General features: G+C 40.1%; 1 protein-coding gene across 12 annotated transcripts in view; it reads left to right on the forward strand.

Moving 5' to 3' along the window:
- Positions 1-22,183, forward strand: part of LOC101949232 (isoaspartyl peptidase/L-asparaginase-like) — a 236,845-nt gene that overhangs the window by 105,530 nt on the left and 109,132 nt on the right. For all 12 annotated transcript variants that reach the window (XM_065587915.1, XM_065587919.1, XM_065587914.1 and 9 more), the window contains one exon: positions 6,599-6,762. In XM_065587915.1, the coding sequence (XP_065443987.1) occupies positions 6,599-6,762 (164 nt within the window). The remainder of the gene's footprint in view (positions 1-6,598; positions 6,763-22,183) is intronic.

Here is a 22,183-nt window from a genome sequence, read left to right on the forward strand (position 1 = left end):
TTCAGCTCTTTCTTTGTATTCCTAATATTCCTATATACATTTTGTTAATTTGCAGAAGTTTTCATTTACCTTGCTCAGGTCATCTGTGTAGTTTGGATCACTTGGATGCATCACAATTTAGACTTCTATAAGGAGTGGCATTCGGATTAAAAAATTAGCACTATACAATATCAATAATGCACATGTTAAATGGAATAAGAACTGGTTGACAGACCTCAAAAAGTAGTTATCATTGAGGAATCATTGAGTAGGGATGTTTCTTGTGATGTTCCTCCTGGATCAGTACTAGGTGTGATTGGAATGCTGCATATAGTTCTGGTATCCACGTTTTGAGAAGTATAAAATTGGAGCGGTTGCAGAAAAGAGCAACAAAAATGAATTGAGGGCTGGAGAATTTGCCTTACAGTAAAAGACTTAAAGAGCTTAATCTATTTAGTTTATCAAAGAGAAGACTGATTACCGTTTATAAGTATCTTCGCAAGGAGAATATATCAGGTACTAAAGGGCTCTTTAATCTTGTATAAAAAAGGCACAACCACAAATGTTTGGAAGCTGAAGCCAAACAAATAAAAACTTGAAATTAGGCACACATTTTTAACAGAGGGTGATTAATCATTGGAACCAACCTCCAAGGGACGTGGTGGATTCTCCATCTTTTGATGTTTTCAGATCAAGACTGAATGCCTTTCTGGAAGATATGATTTTGCCAAACTCATGTTATTTAATGGCTGGTGATGTACAGGAGGTCAGACTTGAGGATTCAATGGTCCGTTTTGGTCCTGAACTCTATGAATACAAATCTATGAGCCCCAGAGGGAGAAGGATTTCTCATGGCCATATAGGTTGTCTTTTTAATCTGAGATGTACATCAGGTGATTTGCAGTTCTCCACAAAGGGAAAGAGAGTGAGTCAGTGTGTATAGGTGTGGACTGAGCTGCCTGCAGTCTTATGCTGCTATGGTGGCCAGGATTCTCAGAGCACAGAGTTCTAATGATAATTGGACTTTGTTGTACAAGATTACCTTGTTGTGACATCAGAATAAATGATCTGGTATGCCAAAGACAGCTGGCTGCAGCACATAAATGGTATGCACAAATTAAGTGCGAGTCTAACTTGAAAGTGTTATGTTCTCTCAGGCTTAGTCCATATTTGATTTGGGTGATTGCTCAATGATTGTTGTTAATGTGAGCCAGACCTGTATTTACTGGCTACTAGTGTGAGTGGATCCCTGATCATTACAGCATTCCTTGTTCAGGTATTCTATACATGATGCATCACTTCTGGTTGTCTCAGGCTGACTGCCTAATTTATTTTGACTTGTCCTTGATGTAACATGTGTGTTCTCATGTGGATTAACTGGATAAGGAGCTAATCAGCCACTCTGTGTATTGAGCTTCCGCCTTGTTATAGAAGCTGGCTCAAAGTATTGGTAGTGCCTCCTCTGCAATTTTGAATCTGCCTGGTGGCAGGAGTGCATGCACCATACAAAGAGCTAAATAGTAAATTGCTTAGGTTAGCCTTTCACCACCATGAAGGATGTTTGAGTCCCACTATCAGGACAAAGCATTGCTCATGTCTGTGGGACTCTTGCATAAACCAACTTCATGGCTATATGGATTCTCCTCTTTTTAAACTATTATAGGCTGCAACTGCAATGATATCCAAAGATTGTAATCTCATCAGGCCTGTTTCTTCTGCCTGCTGTTTCTACTATCTCTTTCCCTTTCTCTCCACTACCCATTTCTTCTTTCTGTTCTGTAACAGTAGTTTAGCTTGTGGCAGTACTTCAGAGTAGGGAATGAGAAAAGGAAATGGTGGGAAGTGGTTGAACTTGTTGGCAGGGGAGGCAGTGGGGGGAAGGATTTCAGGCTTCAGATGCAAAGACAAACTCATATTTAAAAAGGAGAAATCCCAATAACCACTCTGTTAAAGGAAAAGAGAAATGGGGGAAAAGATAGTGAAAATCTTCCTCTCGCATACATTCCTCTTTTTATTTATTTACATAAGGGATTTCTCTGAGTCACTGAGGATCGGATCCTAGCTGTGCACCACTGAGAGCCAATGCCCAGCTGTAGTAATACCAGCAAAAGCCCATACAAATCAAGGATTTGGACAATCACTGTCCATAGCCATAGGTTATTAAAAGAGCCTACAAATGGCCAATCTCTTGTAGCTTATTGCTATGTTGTATAGCAGAGAGTCCTGGTATAGTTAGCCCCATTCTTGGGCTTTTCTGTGAGCTTCATAGGGACACATTTCACTTTGTTATGCTGCCATTAAACCTTAATATGTGGGGGGTGCATCATCCCTTATTTTGTGGCTTTTATAGTGGTCTGTTGCTTAGAATGTATCAGGCTGTTTCTGACACTCTCTCATGTTGGCATAGTGCTCGTCAAATTATCAATGAGTTAGCTTTTCATTGGCAGAATAGTTCCTTTCTTAGGACTGCTGTTGGATATATGTTCTGATTGGTTGTGCCCATGTACCTTTCCATAGCTAACTGTGGTATTGTTCTACCATCCTCCATCTGTGTCCTCATTAGCCCCGTACAATCAGTGTGTCCCTTCCCTAATTGTTCATGTGATACATAGAGCTGATGCTCCTACACTGAAGCAGGTGTTAGTGGAAAATAGCTGCTGTAGAGTATTTAACATGACAAGGCTATGAATTATGCAAATTTTACCCCAATTATCTTCACTCACTGCCCTTCATATGCCCTATGCCTTGTTCTGTGATAGGAAGTGAAAGGAATGTGCAAAGAGAAGACACCCTATCACACTGTGCTTGGGCAGCACATGATATAGCACATCTGCAAACACTTACCTGCAAAACCAATATGCCTTGCATTGTCTGGGCACAAACTCCCTGCCTAATAATTAATGTCAGATGGGATTGGCTGCATTGTATTGGAATATAGCATCAGTATACATTTGAAAAATCAAACCATGGCTAAACAAACCCTGTGGCATCAAATAAACATTCCAGTACTGCAAAATGTGAGTACTATATACAATTTCCCTGAAATGTTATAATTTGTGCTTGAAGCATTAACACAATTCACTGTGTTGCACAGCAATACACATTCGTCAAACAGTAATAGAGTGTCTCTTTAAAATGGATCCAACTTGGTGGTGCAGCATGAACATCCAGAATAACAAGACTGTTGTGTTACTCTTCTCATAGCCATTCTACTTCTGTCCCAGGAGAGAAATTAAAATAGTTCCTGAAACATATAGCAAAGCTATAAACCATGTAAAGCAATATCAACATTTCCCAGAAGCTCTATTTATTACATTACCAAATTTTTTATTCATGAACTTTGCTCTAATTGTGTTAGTATCAAAGTATATTATTTTTATTGATGATAATAGTGTATGAAAGTAATTATGCTAGTGATTTTAGCATATTAGCTTATTTGTGATACTGATAAAATGTAAGCTTTAAAAATTCATAACAAGTACAATTTGCATATTACATATGTATATAGTTTTGCTTCCTAGATGTATTTGTTTAACACTCCATTATATTCTTGTAGGGCCTGAGCCTGAATTTCTTGTGCAACTATATGACATGTTTAATTCAGTAAGACTGTTAGGATGCACAAAAAAAGAAAAAGTGGGCCTATAACCTACCATAGTGTTTTTTTTTGTATTCCTGTACTTCAATTGTAAACTCTTTGGGGCAGAGACTAGCTTTTTATTCTATGAGTGATTCTCCTTCCTATGTGCTACAGTCATGCAAATTTATAATAATAATGGAAAGTATTTCTGCCAGTGAGATGCAGGCTGTAGAGTATTCTCTGAGCCAACGGAAGCCTTAGCACTTTGAATAAAACACTGGAAAATATACAATAAGTATTATCCTGTATTGCCAGGGGGATGGACTGGATGATCTAGTAGGTCTTTTCCATCTCTATCATCTATGATTCAGTATAAGCCTGATTCAAAGGTCATTGGTCAGTTGAAAGAGTCCAATTTATTTCAATGGGATTTTAATCAGATCCTATAAGCATTCCAGACTTTGCACTGCTTTTTCTGTGTTCAAGTTAATTCCAAATAACAAAAAGAGGGTTTCCATTGTACTGCACATGAATATTAGGGGTATTTTATAATACTAACTGCATTTTATTTTTACATATTATTTTAGTACAAGGAATGTTCAAGGGTAGTTTCAAGAAATATGAGCTTGCATTATTTAAAGCAGACTGTAAAAAAAATCCATAGTACCTTCGAACCTATATCAACAAAAGTATTATAGTTAAATATTAGACTGAGGAATTTGGTAAATAACTTCAGCAACTTGTATTAAATCCGATGCATACTCTCATGGGAAGTTGTTTGACTGAGAAAATTCATGAATAGTACTACAGTTACAAGTTTAACCACAGATTTGACTCCGAGGTTATGGATTGTGTTGCATAATAGGTAGGTTGAGGTCATTTATCACTTCTCTGTCATGCTCCTTGGTTAGCATACTGGGGCTGTGGTGCTACATATCGAATCCCTAATCCATTTGGGTTAAGAATGACATTTGGGGCTTTATCATAATGGATATGTTAGTATTCCTCCAATAGAGTTTTACAAAATGTGATTAGGTTGTTATAGGATTATTATATGGGGCAGAAGTGGGACAGAAAGAGTATCTTTAGACTGATAAATAATATAGCATTTTCAAAGTGTAGGATTTTTTTTTTAACCTTGCCTCTTTTGAAGTTAAATAAGATTTGTCCTCTAGTGCTGGAGTAAAGTGAACATCTATATTCACTAAAATTTAGTTTTACATCCACACAATACATTGATACTTTTTGTTTACTTATTTTAATATTTACAGACTTCATTTTCCTATCTAAGCCAGCACATTGCCTGCAAAGTATTTCTTCCGTTGAAATATTTTTTCATGGGATGATTTGAGAAACAAGTAAAACTGATACTGTAGAACAGTGCTCTTCTTTCATACACCTCTACCCTGATATAACGCGGCCCGATATAACACAAATTTGGATATAATGCTTATAATGCGGTAAAGCAGCACTCCGGGGGCGGGGCTGTGTGCTCCAGCGGATCAAAGCAAGTTTGATATAATGCGATTTCACCTATAACGCAGTAAGATTTTTTGGCTCCCGAGGCCAGCGTTATATCGGGGCAAAGGTGTATTTCCAACTACAGTAAAAAGAATTTTAATTAAACTAATTTTAATTCTGCAACACTTGTGGCTTTATTAAAGAAATCCCAAGGTACTGCTATCACAATTGCACTGTCATCACTGCAGCACATTGCAACTTGACTATTTTTTTATGTCTCTTCTGACCTAACTCACTCAAATAATGGTCCAGATCTTTCCTGCTCCTGACTCAGGCTCAAATCCTCCCTTTTTCCACAGGTTAGAGTAAAAGAGTAGTCACTCTGTGGCTACTACTGTAGTCCTGTGACTGTAGTGGCTGCTGCTTGCCCCACAAGGACCATGTCTAGCTTTCCTTTGTGTCTGGAAAATGCTTAATGTTAATTAGTAACAATGTATCTTTCCAGTACTCTTGCTCATGTCGCTGATGTATAGGACATGCTGAGAGTCACCAGAGAGATTGGATCTATAGTGGACTTGGTATGTGGACCCTCTGTGCAGGGTCCTCACATCCTGCTCCATTACCCCATGCAAATGAGTAGAATAACACCAGTTCTGCAGAAGGCCATTGAGTAGGGAACAGGATTTCCTTCCATATTTTAAAGAGTTTTTTAACTGTTTTATATTGTACTCTATGGAGAAACATTGTATACAACCACAGCATAGGAATGTGGCATCTTTTGTTCTCAGAAGTGCTGCAAGTAAAGCACAATTTAATAACGAAATTACACCTCTACCCTGATATAACACAAATTTGGATATAACACGGTAAAGCAGCGCTCCGGGGAGGCAGGGCTGTGCGCTCCAGTGGATCAAAGTGAGTTCAATATAACGCAGTTTCACCTATAATGCGGTAAGATTTTTTGGCTCCCGAGGACAGTGTTATATTGGGGTAGAGGTGTAGTAATTAATACCATGATACTCATCATGCTGACCCTGAACTTAAGGAAGAGAAGAAAGAAAAATTTTAAAAAAATGAAGGCAAAGAAAAAATTTTAAAGGAAAGAAATGGGAGGAAAGTGAGATTGAAATGAGAAAGGGGAGACAAAGAGAAGTGGACCAAAATCACTGTTTCTTTATTATTGGTATCATGCATAATTATCACAGAGAAAATTAAGTGGGTGACTAAAATTTGCTTTCTTGTAGGCCCCAAGACAAATGACTAAGAAATTTAGATGCACCATTCCCATTAATTTCAATGAAACTTGGAAGTCCAAATTCCTGAGGCAGCTTGCAAAACATCACCCTAAGAATCTTTTAAACCTACAGTATCTTGATTAGACCAAAAACTTTTTGCGCGATGGTCTGTTTCTTCAAATGTGTTTTCAGAGTGCCTATGAGAATGGGACTGTGATTCTAATTAGGGCCTCTGGGTGCTAAAGGAATAGAGACTTTAAATATAATAATATTATGTATCAGGCGGTTGATAGCATTCAAGGTTATTTTTAATATTCTGTTTCTCTCTCTGATTTTTTTTAAGACACCTTATGTGATGCTCACTGGAACAGGTGCTAACCAGTTTGCTGAGAAGCTAGGCATACCTCAAGTGCCTGTAGAAGAGTTAGTAACAGACCATGCCAAAGCTGAATGGGAGCAATACCGCAAATACAAGCAGACTGTCAAATCACTTTTTAACACAGAATTGTAAGTAGCAATTATGGATATGTTACTGATATGGTTGACACAAACACTAAATTGGATTTATGCCTTTTGAATGAAGCTGCAAATACTAGTATGTCTGCTCAAAAGGAAAGGAAAATGTAGCATAAATTGTCACATCATATTTGATTTTGTATATTTCTTGTTTTAGCAAAACGAGGAATGGAACATGGAAACTGAAGAAAGTCTTTGCTACCTAGTGATTTCTTAAAAAAGTAATTTTGTTTTGGATCTAGTTAGGGCTAGATCTTGGACCACACTGTGCATAGTGGGTTTGATGGCTGAACTGTTTTTCATAATTCTCATAGCATGTGTACACATGAGGTGAACATTGAACTTTGAAGTACCAGTGGAAGCAAAGAGAGGGATTATGAGATCACATCTGGGTAATGGTTGAATTTAAGAGTTTGCTGGCTTAGAGGCAGTCAAAGATAATCTTCATCTAAGATTGAACTCCCCAAAGCCATCAAGTCAAAATGTAGTAACCACAAAGGCATTCAGCTTGAGATGGTAGGCCCATGGACAAGTACTTATCTTTATGGGACTAAGGAGAGACTCATCTTCTGCAGGAGCAAACTGAGACAAAATAGGGAAAGTGGAAATAATTTTTTATTCAAAGTAACATCCAGCCCAATTATGTTAGCAGTATTTGTCTTCGTAGGAAATCTTGTCTCCTAGTATTAACTAATTAAGTGGATTCATATATTGTACAGTAAAAGGAAATTTCTAAATTTCAGTAGTCACAGAAAAAAATATAGGACTGTCTCAGTATCTTTGTGATAATGTTGCAATGGTCATTAATCATGTTTTAATTCAATGTTTCCCTGATAGAAATCTGACTCATTAAGCCACCAACAGATCAGTTTACTGAGAGTTCAACATCATTATGTAACTAATACAGCTGAGTATGATACAATGAAGCCACAGATTAACATTTTTTATAAGGAGAAAGGTAGAATTATTCTCTCTGATCTGTTGTTTTCAAATAGGTGCTTTTTTTTTTAAAGCACTATGTAATTATCTGCACTAGCCTTCAATGTGTTAAATCTATTTATCAGTCTAAGCAAACATTTTACATAAAAAAAATAAAACTAGTGTGGTGGTATGGTAATCATTGTTGCTAGGATTTTCATCTGGACAAAAGTCTAATATATATTATAGTTTAAAACTGGTATGTTCTTTGATTGACTACTATATATTTTAAAATAATATCCAATGGAGATATGTAGTTATAACCAATGTGAATTTTGGCTCAAATCATCCCCTATTCAGGGGGGAAAAAAATCCATATAGGGCACTAGATTTCTGTGAGCTCACAGTGTAATACAGAGGTTAAGACAGTAAATGTGGCCCTTGGATTTATAAGAAGGGGACTAATAAGTAGAAGTAGGAAGGTGTTGTTACCACTGTATATGACACTAGTGAGACCATTACTGGAATATGGTGTTGCATTCTGCTGTGGACACAAGATGTTGACAAATGGGTAGCACTCAAAAGTGTGACTAGAACTACTCAAGGTCTGGAAAACCAAGCTTACAATGAGATAAAGAAGCTCACTCTATTGATCCCAGGCCAATGGGGGCTGCGGAGAGCGGCATGGGCAGAGGGATGTGCTGGCCACCGCTTCCCGTCGCCCCCATTGGCCTGGGACGGTGAACCGCGGCCAGTGGGAGCCGCGATGGGCCAAACCTGTGGACATGGCTGGTAAACAAACTGGCCCGGCCCACCAGGGGCCTTCCCCTGGCAGGCTGCATGCCAAAGGTTGCCAATCCCTGATGTAATCTATAATTTTAGACTGACTTGTATTAGAGGCATTACATTAAAGTTCAGTTAAAACAATATAGTAAGAGGTTATTACATACAGCAAAGTAAACTCTCTATACAGTGTAGAACAGGGGGCTCACCTGAGCTAATCACATAACATTAGATTGGGTTCTTTGTAAATTGACAGTGCTGGCCAGCCTCTTGAGTTAGTAGTGACAATGAGTTGTTTTGCCAAGTGGCAATGTGTTTCAAAATAAATTCATCCCCTATTCCCTTCAGTCCTCTTTTCTTATATCTTCCTTTCTATCTTACAAAGTGGAATGTAGAAAATGTATCTTTTTCTTTAGACATCCTTTCTTCACTCCAATTTCCTCTAATTTTCTCTCTCCTTTGCAATAGTCTTGCTCTCCTTATCTCCCTTCTCCTGTTCTCAATCTTTTTTTTATCTCCTGCTCATCTCCCTCCCCATCAACTTCCCAGTTCTTTCCTCTTCCACTTAACTTATAATACTATAAACTAAACATTTATTTTACTATTCTATAGTAACACTGATCCAAATTCTCTGCTAGTGCAATTCCCTTGAGCTCAATTGAACTGAACCCATATACATCAGCAGAAAATTTAGCCCACTGTTGTACATGTGGATAGCACCTTCCCTCCTGCAGGATCTCAAATCATAGGTGCAATCACACAGAGTGTAAGGGACAACACAAAATTGTTTACCATGGTGATGCTCTTTTTTAGGCCATTAGTAAGTAACCATTCTCACAACAGTACCATGTACCTCTCAGCTGTATCTCCACAGATGGAAATCTGAATGGAGCTGAGACATCTGATTTTTTTTAAATTCCTCTCCTTTCCTTTCCCCCATCCTTTTATCTTTCCATCTGTCAAGAGAAATGCCATGTTTCAAGCTGCCGTACCTGACCTCACAGCCTTCCACTAACAGGATTAACAAACACAGTAAAATGGGAAGTCATTGCTCGTTCCTACATTACTTGGGGGGGAAATCTGGGTTTTTATCATGGATTGTTGATGAATTTGGCATTTTAGGGCCAACTTCAAACACAAATTCCACTGTCTATACAAGCACTGGATCGAGGGGCTTGTGTTAAAACAGTGATAGGTGCTCACAACCTCCACTTCTCCAATGGGCCTGCAGCCAGCGCCCCCCCCAAAAGCTGGGTGCTCTGGACAGGGAAGTAGCATGATCAGAGTGTCTCTAGGAACATTAGTCACAAGTTAGGACTCCCCTGGGAAGTGGAGGACTGTAAACATATCTTTCTCTCCTCCGTAGTAGCTTTCCCCACTGGTGCAGAGGAGTGATTCAAGCCCTACACCTTTTATTTAGCTTGCAAATGCACAAAATTAAACATTTGGAGGGATGCTGGGTCTTAGAGACATTCAGCTCAGCATACCCTTTCCCCTCAGTTCGTGGGGAGAGAAAGCTATAACTCATTTTATAAATTCATGTAACATCATGATCCAGCTCCTCTATCTTGCCAAAGCTCCTCCTGCAAAGAAAAAGAGGTTTAAAAGGCAAACCTATTCTGTGTCCATCTTAGAGTGTAAGCTCCTCAGTACAGTGACCTATTTTCTTTGTCACAGGTGTGCATGGTGTTTTACAGGCAATATAGAAATAACCACCTACAACACCTCTGAAGTGTTGCCCCACTGGTGAAGAGATCAGCTGGTGCACAGCACAGCACGCCGTACAACAGTGGAGGGACTTGAGTCAAAGACACTAAGATAAACCACTATTTTATGCAGAATTAATGTCCTAGCACAGCCCAGACAACTTCATTTTGTCAGGCCTCCTCTGAAACTTAACCATTTAGCTCCCGCCAAAGATAGCTAGCTCAAAAGGATAAAGAATTTTGTGAAGCTGTTGTTCTAGGAATCTAGATATTTCAAACCTAATGCTTATCACTGCAAAGCCATTCCCTCGAGCTCCCACTTCCTTCATGCTGCTTGTACAAAAAAAAAAAAATGCAAAAACCAACCAAACAAAAAACCGCACACACACTTTACTGAGAAAGGTATAAGGTAAAAAGAAAAGAAAGGGAGATTGAGAGAATGGATTCTATTGCTCAAAGCGAAGGAGAATAGAGTGTTGTTCCAGGCCAGTGGCTTAGCACAAGGGAACATATCATTCCATTCCCATGTAAAAACATGCTAGAGGGAATAAAGCAGTCAAAACCCCATCCAGGCTTGACAAAAGTAGTGGAGATCAAGAATCCATAAGTAGCCCACCTACTTTATTTCTGAGCTCCTCTCACCTCCTTCCCACATCAGTGGTAAGATAGCCAGCTCTCAGCAGTGCTGCCATTGGCTGACAGCCAGTTCCTGCAGTCACCTGACCATTCAGAGTGCAGAGGCAGAGTTAATGCTGATTCAAGAAGTATTAAATTGACCAGATATTTTCCTGTGGTATTTAAAAAGCATGTTCTCCATCACAGTAGACTAGAGAGGCAAAGTGGTCAAATGACTAGGGTACTGGACTAGCAATTGGGAGACAGTAGGTCTGTTCTTTCCCCTGCCATTTATCTATTTTGTGACCTTAGGCAAGTCATTTTGCCTCTCTTTTCTCCCGCCATTTGTCTGTCTTGTCAATTTAGATCTTTAGGGCAGTGACTGTCTCTTACTATGTGTTGTGACAAAGTTCCTCCTCTATCTTGGTGGGTCCTGCGCTTATTGGTGGATTTTCTTGCCGCAGAGATTCACCATGTGGGTTGGGGAACAGCCCAGAGACCTTCCCCTCTGGAAGAACCCACAGTCCAGGTCAATTGGGAGGTTTGGGGGGAACCCAGGCCCACCCTCTACTCCAGGTTCCAGCCCAGGGCCCTGTGGACTGCAGCTGTCTATAGTACCTCCTGTAACAGCTGCATGACAGCTACAACTCCCTGGGCTACTTCCCCATGCCCTCCTCCAAACACCTTCCTTATTCTCACCACAGGATCTTCCTCCTGGTGTCTGATAACACTTGTGTTCCTCAGTCCTCCAGCAGCACACCCTCTCAGCTCCTTGCACCTCTTGTTCCCAGCTCCTCACACTCACACCACAAACTGAAGTGAGTTCCTTTTAAAACCCAGGTGCCCTGATTAGCCTGCCTTAACTGATTCTAGCAGCTTCTTCTTAATTGGTTCCAGGTGTCCTAATTAGCCTGCTGCCTTAACTGGTTCTAGCAGGTTCCTGATTACTCTAGTACAGCCCCTGCTCTGGTCACTCAGGGAACAGAAAACTACTCATCCAGTGACCAGTATATTTGCTCTCTACCAGACTCCTGTACCCCACTGGTCTGGGTTTGTCACAGTGTGTATATAGCACCTACCACAGTGGGGCCCTGATCTCAATTGGGCACCTCTAGGAACTACTCTAATATAAACAATAGAGACTATTCTTTTGCCCATGGCCCCTTTTTGGTTGTATGGAGTTACTGCTGCCTCAAGCTCCACAGCAGTAACAAGAGGGAATATCTGTCTTTCCTTCAGCCCAGCTCCCTCCCATTTCTGAGGTTTTTCTCTTTTCCATAACATGTAGTAATGAGGGACTAAGGGCTTGTCTACACTTAAAATGTTACAGCAGCGCAGCTGCACTGCTGCAGCGCTTCAGTGTAGACACTACCTATGCTGACAGGCGAGGTTCTTCCATCGGTGTAGGTAATGCACCTCCCTGAGAGGCAGAGAATTTTTGTGTTAACCTAGTGCTGTCTACACAGAGACTTACATTGGCTTAACTATGCCATTTAAGGATGTGGATTTTTTACACCCTGAGAATGTAGTTAAATCAACCTAATTTGCTAGTAAACTAGGCCTAAGGTGTTCCCCTAAAGATGTTAGAGAATAGGGTTTATAGTGATACTGTTTCTTGAAGCGTGCAGCATTTGCTTGAGTTGTTCTAAATATGGTTTGAGATTATCAAAAACTGCACTGAGATCAGAGACCTGTAATCTGAAGTAAGAATAGGTTGTTTAGTGAAGAACATTGAAAGTTTCTCATTAAATATTAATATTTACACAGTAAAGTTTTTCTGATGTTAACTAGTACATACAGCAGGACAAAGATATATTTGTACAGTCATGTTGGACTCTGATACTGCTGGAGTCACTAAAGATCTCACTTTGCTTTTTAGCAAGATTGAAAGTAACAATACTGATAACAAAAACCACTTCACAGCTCAGAATTAATTCCTTCCTACAGGCTGAACTGAGCCTCATTTAAAACAAAGTTTTTCTCTAGCCCTTTTTCTTGGGTTACTACTATAAGTCAAATTTTAAAAAACCCAAACACCACCACCACCACCACTTATAGGAGTAACTTTTCTAGTTCTCTAAGTATTAATAGTAACAAGTTTGTAATAGTTTCATATATTTCTCATATTGAAATTACTTCTAACTCGATTGGACTTGAGGTTCAAACAGAATAACAAATGCGATGCTTTAAAAAAAATGTAAAATACAATGTAGAATACAACTTTTACAAAGAGAAACTGTTCCAGGAGTCAAGGATATGTAAAGGTATACTGGTGCTTTTATAAATCTGTAACTGAAGTTGCTATATTTGCCTTGTCATAGCTTACAATATAATATAAGTTGTCTGGAGCTGGTGTAAGAATTCCAAGTGGGGGGTGACATGGTAAAAATGGTGAGCTAGGAATATCATTTTAGTGAGAAGAACGAAGAGTACTTGTGGCACCTTAGAGACTAACAAATGTATTTGAGCATAAGCTTTCATGGGCTAAAACCCACTTCATCGGATGCTCAAATTTGTTAGTCTCTAAGGTGCCACAAATACTCTTCGTTCTTTTTGCTGATATAGACTAACACGGCTACCACTCTGAAACCTGTCACCATTTTAGTGAGAGTATGTTGTGTGGACTGGAGAGCAGGCAGATGTGTGTTTGTGAGCCTAGAGAAAACAATGCAGTTATCAAGATGAGAGTCTGAATGAGTGGTATAGTTGCAGACACAGATTTTGTATAAGAAATCTTTGCAATTCAAAAATGGCTCAAGAATGTACATTTTCTCTCCCTCCCCCCCTACTGCTTTCATTCCATTCCATCACCACATGCAATCCTCCATCTCACACACACTTGTGGTGCCCCTGGCACATTGCCTACATCACCAGGTGGGTCTTTAGCAGCTCAGCTTTCCGGCCAAGTGTCACAGTCAAATGGATGAATCCCTTCCGGGGTAAGAAATACACTGTTTGCTCTCACCAGAGTCTTCAGCCATGTCTCTCCGCTTCCCAACAGTGCCTGGTCTTTCTCAGGGCTTCGTTCCACTTCACTAATAGGCCGATGTGGGGACCCAGCCCCACCCACTACTCCAGGTCCCAGCCCAGCGACCCAACACACATCGGTCACGTACTGCTTCAGTTTGCTGCTGCTGTTTCCTGGGCCTTTTCCCATGTAGCCTCTTTCTCTTCTCTCTTACCTCAGGACTCCTCTTCCTCCTCGCTGAATGCAAGTTCCCCCAGAACCATTGTTCTGCTTCTCCTCCTGAGCTCCTGCAATGAGCATTGCAATCATAAACATTTTGACTTTTTCAGAGTTGTTTGGTTTGTTTATTTGTTTTTTGACCAAGACAATTCAATGAAGTTGATACAAATTAGCAAAATGTTTTGGTCGACTAGAATCTGCATTTTTCAGAGAAACTAAAACCAAAACATTTTGTACAAAATATTTCATCCAGTTCTAGAGAAGTGGAATGGATAAAGTGTGTTCCACTAAGTTTGCATGCACCCCTGGTGTGTCATATTTTCATTGTATAATTTTTTACATTTTCTTTACTAAGTCCCCACAGTTTCTGGAATTGCCAGGGTTTGAATTGTGAAAAGGATGTGGTTTGTTATATTGACATTTAGTTTCCATGCAAAAATCCTCCCTCGTATTACATTACTCTTCACCTCTAGATTAGGGTTGCCAGGAATCCGGTTTTCAACCAGAACACCTGGTCGTAAAGGGACCCTGGTGGCTCCGGTCGGCCGTTAAAAGTCTGCAGCACATCATGGGCCCAAGGCTCCCTCTCCCTACCTACCCTGGCTCTGCGCAGCTCCTGGAAGCGTCTGCCAGGTCCCCGCGGCTCCTAGGGCTTGGTGCTGCTAGTTTAACCCAGCCTCCCTGGCTGCCCGTGCACCTAGGAGCTGCAGGGACTTGGCGGACGCTGCCTGGGAGCTACAAAAAGTGATGCTGGTTTGACCTTGCACCCTCTCCCACACCCCAATCCCCTGCTGCAGCCCGGAGTCACCTCCTGCAACCAAATTCCCTCCTGGAGCCTGCAAACTCCCACACAGCCCTGACCCAGCCCTGAGCCCCCTTCTGCACCCCAAACCCCTCATCCCCGGCCCTACCCCAGAGCCCGCACCCCCCAGCTGGAACCCTCACCCCCCATACCCCTGCCCCAGCTGCAGCCTCCTCCTGTACCCCAAACCCCTCATGACTGCCCCCCCCAGAGTCCGCATGCCCAGCCAGAGCCCTCACCCCCACTCGTGCACCCAACTCCCTGCCCCAGCCTTTTGAAAGTGAGTGAAGGTGAGGGAGAGCAAGTGACAGAGGGAGTGGGGTTGGAGCAAGCACGGGTGGGGCCTTGGAGAAGGGGCAGGGCCTCAGGGAAGGGAAGGGGCAGTGGCAGGGGCAGGGCATGGGTGTTTGGTTTTGTGCAATTAGAAAGATGGCATCCCTACAATAGATATAGAAAAGTTTCCCCATAAGAAATGAAAGAATTCATGGTATTTAAATATCTAGTTGCATTTATAAAATTATGGAAACTAATTCATCCACATATTTACTTATTTAGACAAATCAGGTTCGTCAGTGGCAATATTTAACATGTTTACAATATAACTTGTATCCTTTTTAAACCTTATCCATTCATGTAGATGCATATAATCCTAGGAGAGCATTTATTTTGCACTGCAAGGTAATTTTTCACATGATATAAATATAATCATAACAAACACATTAAAAGGGGCTACTTGATAGATCATTAGATTTATAAATCAGTTTTACTGTATGCAGAAGAAAAGGAATGCAAGTGGCTTTGCAGTCATTCTGGTCTTAAACCATAAAAGATGGAAATTCACTCAGTCACTGAAAGGAGATCTGAAGACTTCAATCTTTGAGCAATTGTAGATCTTACGATAAGTCATATATGATGGGGAAATAATCTGGAAAAATCCTAAAATAATGGTAGTACAAGCAGATTTTCATTTTTCTGACATTTACAAAGTGGCAGCTCTGTCCTGAGTGATATGTGATCAACGAGTCCTGCTGGGATAGCTGTAGTGCTGGACCACAATAAAAATGTGCTATGAAATATTTCAAAGATTGTTACCAAGGTATGTTATTTGCAGATCAACACATCAAACAGAATGTTGCCTAATATCTACTCATCAGATCCATCATGCTGTGACTTTGAGCTTTCTTTACCTCCTGCATGATGGAATGGCATTTACATTGAACCAATAAGAAACAAATAGTCTGGATCAAATTCTACTTCCTCCCCAGGGTCCTCATAATCCACCTCCACCACTGTCATCCAGCCACCATTAGATTCTGCCTTTTCTTATTGCTATTGTGCAAATCCGCTTATCTTGTTAATATTATCACAGTGTTTGAATCCTCCCTGTTGGAGAATGGAAAGGCAATACATAACAATACTGCTCAATTAAGATATTTCAGCTTTTTGTGCCTTCCATAAACAGTTGGAATCAGTACACTTTGATGTTTGTTTCATCTTCATCACCTCCATACTGAGCAGATGTGATCCCTTAGAAAATCTGGTAAGAAAAGGGCATGTAATGGCAGCTGATGGTAACATATAAAACCCCAAAGTCTATCCTATTATAGCTAATTCATCATATTTCTAATTTACATCATTTTAAAGAGGAAAGCTACAAAGCAAAATGGAACTGATAAAAGTACTCCAGAAGTGACTGAATAAGATATAATAAGATATTTTCACCTGCTGAAGTGAAAAAACAGATTGACAGAGCCAGATGAGTACCCAGAAGTCACCTCCTACAAGACAGGCCCAACAAAGAAAATAACAGAACATCACTAGCTGTCACCTTCAGCCCCCAACTAAAACCTCTCCAGCGCATCATCAGAGATCTACAACCGATCCTGAAAGATGATCCTTTACTCTCACAGATCTTGGGAGACAGACCTGTCCTCGCTTACAGACAACCCCCCAACCTAAAGCAAATTCTCACCAGCAACCACACATCACTGAACAAAAACACTGATCCAGGAACCTATCCTTGTAACAAAGCCCGATGCCAACTCTGTCCACATATCTATTCAAGTGACATCATCATAGGACCTAATCACATCAGCCATGCCATCAGGGGCTCATTCACCTGCACATCTACCAATGTGATATATGCCATCATGTGCCAGCAATGCCCCTCTGCCATGTACATTGGCCAAACCGGACGGTCTCTACGCAAAAGAATTAATGGACACAAATCTGACATCAGGAATCATAATACTCAAAAACCAGTGGGAGAACACTTTAACCTGTCTGGCCATTCAATGACAGACCTGCGGGTGGCTATCTTACAACAGAAAAACTTCAAAAACAGACTCCAAAGAGAGACTGCTGAGCTGGAATTGATATGCAAAGTAGATACAATCAACTCAGGATTGAATAAGGACTGGGAATGGCTGAGCCATTACAAACATTGAATCTATCTCCCCTTGTAAGTATTCTCACACTTCTTATCAAACTGTCTGTACTGAGCTATCTTGATTATCACTTCAAAAGTTTTTTTTCTCTTACTTAATTGGCCTCTCAGAGTTGGTAAGACAACTCCCACCTGTTCATGCTCTCTGTATGTGTGTATATATATCTCCTCAATATATGCATCCGAAGAAGTGGGCTGTAGTCCACAAAAGTTTATGCTCTAATAAATTGCTTAGTCTCTAAGGTGCCACAAGTACTCCTGTTCATTTTGTGAATAAGATATAAGATACAAAAACAAGACAAAAAAGAAGGAAAGAAAACCAGGAGGAGAAGGCCAAATCCATATCAAACAGCAGTACAGATTAAGTCTGCACAGTGTACAGCCTCATCAGGTGTTGAAGTAGGTGTGATCACCGTCTTCTTGCACCTATCTAGTCTGAGATAACTTCCTGCTGCTAGACTCGCTGAGACTGAGGAAAGAATTTCCCACTGTGAGGCATCCTTGGATAGTTTAACCTGAACATCTGGCCAGCCTTGAATCCTCTGTGGCCAAATTTAATATTTAAAGACCATGGCTCTTTACACAGCAATATCATGATGAACATCTTATCCAAATACTCCCAGGGAATTGGTGCAATAATTTATTTTCTGGGTAAGGTCTGCTCCTACAGGACATACACGACTTTGATTTCAAGCAGACCCATGGTGAACTATAAAACTTTCACTTTCATAGTTTCAATCCTGAATCTGCACATAAATTGCAGACCTAAAAATTGCAGTAGGTACTGATATAGCTAAATAAAGAGATTCTAGTTCAATGACAATAGAGAGTTACACCTCTCCATGAATACCACCATAATCATCACGCTCTTTGGATCAGTGAAGAGAGACAAGCCAGATGTACAGTTATTTTGGTATTTCTGTTAACCATCCAGAAATAGTCAAATGTCAAAACACAATGCCTATACATTGCAAGTATAGCAATACATTTTATTTTGTTATCAACCCTATTTAACTTAACATTTAACTGATTTTTATCAACCTTCCTGGGAAAAAAGGGATGGGTTTTGCTTTACTTATCCATTGCTTCACTTATCCATTTTCTGAAAACATGTAGAGGAAATATAGGGTATCATTGACCTAGTAAAGCTCTAGTATCCCAAAAGTCTTTATAAAATATATTTCCCTTCTCCAATTCCCCTCCCACTGTTGCTGAGAATAACAAATTTATTTCCTTTTCCCTGAAGATGTAAAATGAAAAATGTATTCCTATTCACCCTATGTTTGAATGAGAGTTGTTAGATGTTTTTTACAATTTTCTGAGTACACTAATTTTTTTAAAAGCTTTTTTAAACTTTCTAAAATCTTTTTAAACCCCTCTCCTGGGTCCTTTATAGGAGTGGATCCACAAATTATCATTATTTTATTTATTGTATTTGTTATTTTATCTAATGAGGTGGTTGATGTACAAGACACAACTAAAGATAGTGCCTGCCTCAAGGATTTTGCAAGACTGTGGCTATCATCTCTAAATTTTGAATCCCTCTGGGTGAGGAAAGCTCCCAAGGATTTACTGTCAGAACTTATAATATAGAGCATCATCCAAAATTGCAATTAATGTCTTCCTTAAAAAATGAATGCCACTACTTTGGAGAGAGCCTATACCCATCCCGAAAGGGTATTTTTCAATCAGACATAATGTTCAGCTTCTTCTTCAAATAAAACAAGAGAGGCATGCTTTCAAGTTCTAGAAAATGAAATGGCCGACATTGTGAGATTCTGTGGGGACTAGAACCCGGGTCTGTGGGACCATAGACACCCCTGCACGGCCACCTGGCAGCCATGATAGTGCTGTGTGCATTATCATATAAACCCTGTGGAGATAAGTACAACAGGAAGTACCACCAGCTTCCCTCGTGGCCCCTGATTGATCAAGGTACCCTATTGAAGCCCAGGAGAAGTTTCAGGAAGTGTCCATGCAACAAGGTGGACTCCTCTGCCAGTTGTAGTGACCCTCTTGGACCTGCATCTTGGCTTCCTTTTGGACTCCTGACCCCAACTTTGACTCCTGGCACTGATTCCGGCTCGGACTGATGGCAATGTTCTTTGCCTCTGACCATAACTTCTCAACTCCTAGGCCTGATTGCCACTGCTCCAACCATCTAGACCACCCAAGTCCCAGTCATGACAAACAATGTGGAAAATCTCCCAGGTTCAGAATTGTCAAGCACACAATTTTTAACTTTCCAGACATCTGGGCATGACAATCCTAGGCCCAGATAATTGCAAATTAGTTAAGAAGTGATTTATATTTCTCCTTTCTCACTTTCAAAACACTTCCTCTACAGGTAATTTGTTGTGCAGATAAGCAATGGAATAGAAGAGGTGCAAAGTAATAGATGAATAGATACCATTGAGAGTGAAAACAAGCAGAAAGGCAAGATCACTGTATGAGAGGTGATGAAGATGAAACAGACATCAAAGTGTCCTGATTCCAACTATTTATGGAAGGCACAAAAAGCTGAAATATCTGAATTGAACTGTGTTGTTATGTATTGCTTTTCCATTCTCCAACAGGGAGGATTCAAAGGCTGTGATAATATTAACGGTTCCTTCTGTGTTCCAACACCCCCTTGCTCCTGTGGGCCAGGGAGAGAACAGTAATCTACTATTAGCCCTTACTAGTGGCAGACTACTTCCCCCCATGTGCCAGCACAGCTGCCTTAGCTGACATGTTAGTGAGCTGGAGTCAAGGTTCTGCACATTCCATGCCTCCTCCCGAGCAGCTGCTTTAAGGAGGGGAGTAGTAAGTGTATATTGTCCATTTATCTCTAAGCACCAGGAAAGAAGGACCAGAGAGACCGCACAAGGAAATGGGGTGTGTGGTGTTTTACTTCCCTAACCCCCGTGCACAGCCATACAGCCAGGGCTACAAACTGGTTCTAAAACAGCTGTATATTTGAATTTAGTATTGGTGTCCTTAAATATTTTCAAGAATTAAGGAATACGTGCCTGACATCCCTTGATAGAGCAAATATCACATTTTAATGGATTTCATATTTGTATGTCAAAAAACCTTTTTATTTATGTTTGGGGGGTTAGCAGTGGTGTTTTTAAGTAAATTGTTTTTTCACTGAGCAGCAAATCAATGCGCAAAACAGTGCAGGTCTTTACTATCTAGTTTGTAAGTATGCTGACATGACAGAGTGTTTCATTGCTAAGGAATTACTGGATTAACAACCAGTAATGTGAGCTAAGAACAGTTGACAGATTTCAGGCAAAAAAAAGTTATTGTCTGTTTATTAAAAACTAATTGCATTGAAAAATAAATTGATTATTGGAAGTATTAAATCAATGTTCATATTATTTAATCAGCAGACAAAATAATTGATCGTTTTATTGCTTAAGTTATTATATATGTAACTGTTTATATATTGCAAAGCTTTTCTTAACTCTTCACCCTCTGTACTTAATAATCCAGAGGTACAATGAGATAATGATAAAACCAGCAGTCTCATAAATTATTTTCCTGTCTGTAGTTACATACAAGAAATGTGCTGGAATAGATCTGCAGTAATATTTAACTGCAAGGCCATACTTAGATCAATGTTGCAGCAGACGACTCTGAATTTATTTAAAGGAAACCAGCCATCTCTGCAGAATAATGTTCTCACTTTGACTCCCTGCTAGCATCTTCTTCTGTTTGATCCTGTCCTTACAAACCTGTAATCATCAAGTTTCAGGCAGCAGGCACTTTAATGTGAAAATTGAAATAGCTTGAAAAGATTACTTCCAAACTCAGGTAACATAGGATTGTGCCCTGCAGTGCAGTATGATACAATTCAGAGAGAGAGAGTTGTACTGCTGCTTAAATTGTGGACATATGGAATGGGATCAAAACAGTCCAGCAGGTATTGTGGGAATGCTGCCAAGAGGATCTCACAGAAGAGTGTTTCACTGTCACCTTCACTTCTCAGAGATAAAAGCTTAAGAGGGAACAAGTGAATAGTTCTGGTGCTGATTACAGAAAGTAAGATGAGCTCCTGGAGGGAGGCTATAAAAATAGTAGACTGGAGGTCCTAAGTGACACACCGATAATTTGAAGTCTTTCATCTTCTGTCTAAATTTCATTACACTGCTCTACAGCCAAAATGCTTCTGAAATAAATGTAGTCAAACTTTACTAATTCTGGGTCACTGAGAACGAAAATGATGCTTAAAATTGTTGATTGGCTCTAGTTTTCAAGATATGCTATTGGGTCAGTATATACGACCCTTGACTTGGGAATGGCGGAGGATAAGTGAGTTACAAAGGGAAGGGATCTCAATTTAAACCAGAAATGACTAAAATACATCTTTGACTGGATCTATGAATAAATCTATGACTGGGTTTGGACAGTACTTGCTTTTTAGGCAAAACAATGAATGATGGTATTGCATCATACATGATATGAATTGCATCATGTTATTCCTAGAAGTCATGGATGATGCAATCATAACGAAGCTTACATCACTCTGCTGAACAAATTGCCCTATATCAGCTCTAGAAATCATACAGTGTCTTGCTCTCTTATTTGTCAGTGTTTGATTTTGCAAAGGGACACATATCTGTTTAGCCAAAGTGAGCAGAGATGCCTCATACTTGAGTGAACAGTGCAGATAACTTCTGCTATGTTTGTGGTGAAGTGAATTTTGCATCACAAAAGCACAGTATAACCACTATGGTTAAGAAAGCCTATCACCTTTATTTTAGCTGCAAAATTGGAGATCAGGACAAGAGGTGGGCCCCACACATATGCTGCAACACTTGTGCAACAAATCTTTGCCAGTGGTTGAACAGGAAAAGGAAATCTATGCCTTTTGCAGTGCCAATGATTTGGAGAGAGCCAACAGATCATACCAGCAATTATTACTTCTGCATGGTGCCTCCAGCTGGGAAAGGTGGGTCAAAGAAGAA

Source organism: Chrysemys picta, chromosome 3 (assembly GCF_011386835.1).
Source record: "Chrysemys picta bellii isolate R12L10 chromosome 3, ASM1138683v2, whole genome shotgun sequence".
NCBI classification, from domain to species: domain Eukaryota; kingdom Metazoa; phylum Chordata; order Testudines; family Emydidae; genus Chrysemys; species Chrysemys picta.